Genomic DNA, 7,596 nt, shown 5'->3' with positions numbered 1-7,596 from the left:
TCATAATAAAGCCTGAAGTTGCCACAGAATTACATATTCTACTTCTAAACTGTTCCATTAAACATCTATCCCATTTCCACTATTATTTTAGGAAGAGGAGGGTGGAACCTGAGTGGCAGAGAACATCCAACAAAATTATGTTCAGTTTAGGATGGAGTTGACAGAAAGGAGAAAAAATATTTTCCAAAAACCTGAATCTTATATCAGTGGCATTCTTATATTTGTGTGCGTATCCATGTGTGTGTATATATATATATATTCTAAAAACTGTCTAAAGCTTTATATATATATAACTAAAAGTAGCACAAGGCCCAAAAGAGCAAATCAGCCAATATATTTGTACTTCTGTTGGCAGGATTATAGCTGAAGTGGTTTGTTGGCTATACTATATATTTTGCAAGCATAGCAGCCCTCCACGAGTTATATCCCTTCATTGGCTGCAAGCATATGAAACAAAGCACATTGAGGCATTTATCAATTCAGAATCTTACATGTCTCTCCAAGGCAATATTTTTATGTAAGCTCTGGACTGTTAAACAACTGGTTAACATTAAAGTTATTGTAATCCATTTTTTTAAAAAAGGAACAAATCTTTAAGCAGAAATTAAAGGACCTCTGGCCTCTCACGAGACCTGTTAATACCTTGAAACACAAGTATGTGGCTTCTCAATAATTCAGGAATATAGTACTTTGGACCTGAAATAGTAGCTAATTTTTGATAGCTTGATTCATGAAGACAGAGGAGTACAGATGCTTGGTATGCATGCACTTTTGTTTAGGGAAAATAAAAGTTTATTAAAAATAAATAAACCTTGCTGCTATCTATATCAAGCTTTCTGTACCAGAAATATAACTCATTGATAAGTAACCTAAAATCAAGAGAGGATACTTCAATAAATAAGTGCCAGAAAGGGGGTTTTTTTAGGGGGGGCAGGAATCAATTTTAAATTTGGTCCCCTATGTAAAAAGTGGATATGAATTTGTTAAAATTGGATTGATTAACCTATGGCTTTGAAAAGCCATTCGGATCGGGAAGTAATTCTAATCACCCTTAAAGTCAGAACAAGACGGCATTTGTGCAAAGGAAAGAATAAGCAAGAATGTTATAAAGCAGCGGTTTTCAACCTTTCTAGTGTTACGGACGCTTAATACAGTTCCTCATGTTGTTGTGACCTCCAATCATAAATCTAGCGCCAATTCTCCCAACAGCTTTAAGCTGATTGGCAGGAAGGTCAGAAAGACACCCCCACTGTAAACGCCTGATTGGTTGGATTGTAAAAATATGTTCCAGGACGTCACAATAGAAGCTTTAGTTCCTAACACCATGGGAAATTTGTCTTTTCCCATGGTCTTAGGCGACCCCTGTGAAACGGTCGTTTCACCCCAAAGGGGTTCCGAGTCCCGACCCCCAGGTTGACAACTACTGTTATAAAGGATCTAAAGTAATTGAAATTTGCAGAAATGTTGAAAAAGTATCTTCCTCACACAAGATGACAATTTAAGTTTCAGGGGGAAAATGCTGATAGCTTAGACATTCCAAATGTTTCCTCCAACAAACCTGCGCTGAAGTAACCTGATGGAAATTAATTGCATCCAGTTTTTCTAAGTCATAAGCAGGGTAGTTCTAACCCCTATTTCCCCCAAGCATAAACCCTGCTGAGCTGGGGGCTTATTTCTGACAGTGCAGCATTGGGTTAAAATGTGTTTCTCCATTATGTAAGAGGGTTGTGCACTTTGAAAGGGAAATAAATGTTTCACACCACCTGCCAGTGCCATTTTTTTTGCTATTGCTTGAAGTAGTCTGACCTTTTCAGCTTCGGCTTACATCTAGGGGTGGGGTGGGGGGAAGGTGTTACAGCTTCAAAGAATCGCTCATGAAAGAATCACTATGACTTTTAAAGTCACAGTAACGGCATTTTTTAACCATTTCTGCCCTTATGTTAATTCTAACTCATAAAACCAGCATTCTATTGAGGTTATGATGATGTAGCAAGTAGACATTCATGAGAGTAGGGGGAGAAATGTAGTCTTACAGTGAGATGGTGTGACTCAATCAACAATTGTGCTTCCACAATTTGGGATATAGATTTCATATTATAGAAAAAATACCATTGGTCTATTGCAGTATTTTTCAATTTTGGCAAGTTTATGAAAGGGATGGATTTCAATTCCCATGGCTTTCTACCTGGTGAATTCTGGATGAGGAAGTCCACCTGTCATAGGCTTGCGAAGGTTGAGAAGCACTCATTTCAGGCATTAAAGCAGCCAACGTGTGATTTTATATTGAGCCAATTCCTGACTTGCTATATGTTCCGTAATCAGAGGATGGTACGGACCTGTACCAACTTCAACTTATCTGCCATTGCTGGGGGCCCTTCCTTTCTGAGGCTTCATTGTGGTTGAGTTTTTGTCTGGCAGAACAGATATAATTAAAATAAAATGTATGCCTTGAAACTGGAGTTCATTTGGTGTGAAAATGTGGTAACTGATCTACTTTCTATATAGAATAAGTATTATCCAAAGCAGAGCACAGATGCATAGCATTAAGGCAGCCTGTACCTGTTAATGCAAAAATAATGAAAAATCTAGCACTGTGTCTGTAAGCTATTATTTGCGTAGCACGGAGAATAATGTGGTACTGTCTGACACCCTGACACTGCATTCCCCTTATTATAAGATCATCTTTGTGCATTACATCTCTTGTCATCTTTAAAAGCCTGTAATTATTGAAGTCACAGAAGAAACTATAGTATTTAAAATTAAACACTGATGCAAAATCAACAGGGATAAAGATCATTCTGTACAAGAAAATACCACTTTCAGAAAGAAAACATCTGTACAATATTTAAATATTGTATATACATCAAATAATTCTTGTTCATCGTTCATTCCATGGAGTTGCTTATTTGAAAGCTACAGAAAGGCATTTACTCACTCATCTGGGGGGGGGGGGAGCCTTTTAAAAACACAGCAGTCAGGATGAAAGAAAAAAAATGCCAGCATGCATACTTTATAATTATTCCAGGGGAATAATTATTGGAAGAACAAGTTTAGATGTTGTAATTAAAATGATCCAATCTATTCCTCTGATAGTAAATCAAATTGTATTCTCATTCTATCAAGAAATATTATTTATAGGCTATAATGCAATGGGATCTTTACTTTCTTCCTAGAAAATCAAAATGTTTGCACGATGCAAAGCTTGTCCCTAAATTATGTGTTTAATAAGAAATCTGAGATTTTGAGAGTGAAAAAAAGGGAAACCGATTCTATGGCTTTTCGTTCATGCATAGCTAATAGGAAAAAAGATCTAGCTAAACAATTAGCTTTCAGACATCTTGAAAGCGTAATGGATTTCAGTGGATGACAATGTGTTTTCTCAGTGTTGGTGGGGGGAGGAAGTGTCAGCTTACAGCTGACAAAACAAACCCTTCTGCTGTCAAGAATTTGGCCTCAAATACAACATGTTGGAATTAGCTACCTATCAAGCCCTGAATTGTAATGTTCAACTGGAAGCAGCCTTCATATTGTAAGTTGTTAGCCTGGAAAGACATACTAGGCTGGCAGTGTATTTTCATAAAATCATCTCTAGTCGCATCAGATATTTGTCCATGGCATAGGCAGTTTTAGACAGATTGAACAGAGGCAGCCCCCTGCTGCTAGGGAACTTCCAGAAAGTAGTGTTTTCAAGGAGTTTTGACATTGTAATTTCCAGAATTCCTATGCAAGATGGCCGCTGGTTATCTTGCCTGGGAATTCTGGGATTTACAGGTCAACAGTACTGGATGACACCAGTTTGGACAAGACGGCACTAGAAGTTTAGTCAGTTTCTAGGTGAAGATAGATGTTTCAATCTCCCTTCTTAGATGTAAGTCAGTTAAAGCTTCACTCATGTTGAATGTAAAGTATTGTGTCCCTTGGAAGCCATTTAAGTGATCTCAGAAATAATGTCTGTACTCCCTCTTCTGGTCAAGTGTAACATTGCTCAATTACTACTGTACAGGATTTTCTTTTTCTCTGCCGAGCAGTTACTTTTCACGGAGTGTATTGCTGAAGTCTTATTGGTCACAGAATTAATGAAGCTCACAAGGAACTGAATTGAAGACAGTACATTTCCTTCAAGGAACATTCAACTTCTTGAATATCTGTTGATGCCAGGCCTGTCAAAATGGCGGCCCACAGGCCACACCCACCCTGCCTCCGCAAAGGCAAAAGCATCGCGATACACCATGATATGGCCTGTGATACGAGGTTTGACACCCCTGGTTTATGCAGCTATTCCAAAGGGAAAAGCTTTGGGAGAGCATCTGATTCTGCAGGGATTGGTAATTAACTGACACGGTGCCCAGTTGTAAATTTAATTTTTTTTCCTTAATGAAATGTTGAGTAACTTCTATGGAGTTATATTTATATAAATTATTTTATCAAATATTTAAGTTGGCCCCAGGAAAATGTTACCATTTTTCTTGTACGAGATACCACTGTCTAGGGTCAACACAGGAAGTTTTTCCTTTGTTTGGCATAGCTGAGAAAGACAATGAAATGGATCCTTTCACCTTACAACCTGAGGATAGAGATGATCCCTGGTTAAACTATTGCTACCACACTCCCTTTGTTTATTTTGTTCTGGCTGAGGAGAGGTATAGGTAAATAAAGCCAAGTGGCTGCTAACAGTAAAATGGGAAGTGGGGGCACTTTCCCATTTACAGAATTGATTTCATCTTTGGGAAGTATTTCTATTTAATATTGAAAAAGAGGGAAATGCAAGCATCAATGTTGCAAAATTAAAGATTGGTGTTAATTTGACAACATTTAAATGGCCCATTATTTAGGTGCAATATCACTTCTCTCCACATGGGGGAGGAATTCCTTTCCTAAAATAATGTTTTAATTTGGCATTACTGTATCTGGAAATTTACTTCTTGCTTCAGCATTTCCCACAAATGTTACTACTGGATCATTTCTTTAACAAGATTGCAGCTCTAACAGGTTTACTAACTTAAAACCTCATTGAACAGAAGTAAACCCCCCCCCCCAAACCAACAATTCATTAAACAAACAACAGTTTTGTACTACAAAGACCCAATTTCTAAACCTGTTCATTTGCATTTGTACATGGTTAAATTCCAGTATTCCTATTCCATCATATAAATAAGAAAGGTTATATTTTAAAATTGTTGAAAACATATTTCTACTGTGAAACTGATAACCACAAATCACGGTTATAAATTTCACTATTAGTGCTTCAAAAAATAAAGTACATTAGTTAGTACCCTAAATGTAGAAATAATAGGTTTGATTATTAGGCCCTAAAATTCAGAGCATATGAAAGACATCAATTAAAGCAACATGTCTCCCAAATAAATAGAGCAGTGGTATTTCAGCGCTTAACTTTCATTACATATTTGGGTTGTGTAGCACCTGATAACTATGGTCAAGATTCCAAATTGGTAATTTCAAGAGCAAATAATAATAATAAATCCTGATGCTTTCTTCTTCTATGCTTTTTCTAGCAAAATTCAGGATGTTTTTGGCAGCCAGTGAACAAAATGTTGAAACAATAGGTGGTGAGGGTCATGGAAAAGAAAAAAAAATCAGTAATTTAGGAAATCAATGCCAGCTTTTACACTTTTAGAAGTGGCAACGTCAATTGCCATGGCTTTAATCTCAGTGTCCCCAAACTGCATTAGCGTTTTAATTTCCCTCCGGCCTGTCACGGATTTGTCACTTCCTGTGAGATCCAAGCGCAGCGTGCCGCATTTCCTCACTCCACGTTCAGTGATGAAATTCACATTATCGTGTTCTGAGCTGTAGATGTTGATCACAATGACCAGCTGAGACGGCTTGGCAGGGGTATAGCTGCGGGACACGGTCTCCCCAAGCGCCACAGACTGGTCAGCCGAGATAAACTTGTCAAAGACGTCGGTGCACCAACGGGTGCCATCTTTAACTAGCAACTTTTCAGTAGGGTGCTTCCCTTCCACGTAGCGATTCAGGACTCCCACGCCGTAGGTCAAGGGGGAACGACGCACTTTGATGACGGCGGGATCCAGACCAAAGAGGACTGCTCCTTTGAGGATGGTGAGCCCTACATCTTGAGGGATGATGATTCGGCATTTTGAGCCAAAAGCATTCTGGACAGCTTGTTGTAGGAGTGGGGCTTCTGCAAATCCACCCACAAGGAATAGGAACTTTACATTGGTCAGTTCAGGTTTTTCAAAAATCTCACCTGAGCAGAGAAAGAAACCCATGGGGTGAGGAAAAATAATGCATTTACTTAGACCCAGTGAGAAAAGAATCTAATCTCACGAGAACAATTTGATTAAAACACTAGGTATATGTGTATGTATGCATGTCTAGAGGGGTACACAGGGGTGGGCTACTGCCCGTACGGGGGTGAGGATGCAGTGCGGTAGCAAAAATGGAGCTCCACCCCAGAGCACCCAATTTGCATTGAAATATGTTGAAAGAAAATGCAGGGCATCCTGTATACACCACGCCCACAGTGCCATGGTAAAAATTTTGGTAGCCCTTCACTGGGATTATATATGGATCAGAATGTTATATATGGGTGTTCAGGAAGGGAGACAATGTAAAGAAATAAAAATTGGCAATATTCTATTATAAACTTGATAATCTCAACCATAATCCTCCAGAAATGATCATCTTTAAACAAGAATATAATTATTTCTGACATATAGAATTTTTTCAGGCTGTATGTTCATGGAAATTACGATAAAAGACTTAACATACTCAGACTAAACAACTGCTAAAAAGTGCAATATGATAAACATTTTGGATTAATTTTCCTGAATAGATAAGATCTCTAACATTCTGAATGTTCTGACTCTTAATAATTTTTTAAAAACCTTATACTCCCTTAATACCTACTGAGATGCTGTATAATTTGGTCAATTGTAGGTTTGAAGAGGGCATTCATTGCATCAGGACTCATTCTCAGCATTCCTTGAGAGGACCACTTCACAAAATCCACACTGGGGAAAAAAAAGAAAGCAACTTTAAAAAAACCCTATATTAGTTCTAAGAAACTTTCTTGAGGATAGGCATGGAGTCAACGGAGGCAACTTTGTACAGGTTAAGAATTACTTGGAACTTTTTGTAGGGAATGTGAAGGATCAATACTCCATTTGGGAAAAAGATTGAAAAGATTAACAATTGTTGTAAGTCTACATGTAGAAGGTTAGTACAAGGATATACATCAGCTCTGACCTTTCAATTCCAGCCTCGCTGTAGAAACGAAGATTTTAGTGACAGAGGTCAATCAGTTAATACTCCATCATGTAAGGAATCAATCTCACTTGTGCAATCCCACTTTCCATTTAACATCAATATGGAAAAGTCTTAAGTAAAGGTCAGTCCACAGTCCTGTGTACACCTCTACATGTAACACTCTTTGGAAGGGAATTAAAACTAGCAGGAAATTATTGCCTATCCTGCCACTGAAATATAACATGTTTCCTGTGCCTAACCATTCCTTCTCCCTGCAAAATAGGCAGAATTTCTCATCTTGATTTGATTGCCACTTGTTACAGACAAAAAGTCATTCACAGCAAGCAAGGCTTTGCACCAGCAGAA

The 7,596-nt window shown here is 38.1% G+C and overlaps 1 protein-coding gene across 1 annotated transcript in view; it reads right to left on the bottom strand.

The window, feature by feature from the left end:
* Positions 1 to 5,464: 5,464 nt before the first annotated feature.
* HSPA12A (heat shock protein family A (Hsp70) member 12A) overlaps positions 5,465 to 7,596 on the bottom strand; it is a 58,242-nt gene continuing 56,110 nt past the window's right edge. The window contains exons 11-12 of the mRNA XM_070754215.1: positions 6,892 to 6,995; positions 5,465 to 6,229 (exon numbers count right to left, since the gene is read on the bottom strand). Coding sequence (XP_070610316.1) covers positions 5,595 to 6,229; positions 6,892 to 6,995 — 739 coding nt within the window. The 3' untranslated portion in view covers positions 5,465 to 5,594. The remainder of the gene's footprint in view (positions 6,230 to 6,891; positions 6,996 to 7,596) is intronic.

Source organism: Erythrolamprus reginae, chromosome 5, assembly GCF_031021105.1.
Source record: "Erythrolamprus reginae isolate rEryReg1 chromosome 5, rEryReg1.hap1, whole genome shotgun sequence".
Taxonomy (NCBI): Eukaryota; Metazoa; Chordata; class Lepidosauria; order Squamata; family Dipsadidae; genus Erythrolamprus; species Erythrolamprus reginae.
Note: the sequence above shows the minus strand (reverse complement) of the source record. Positions and strands in the feature narration are given on the sequence as shown.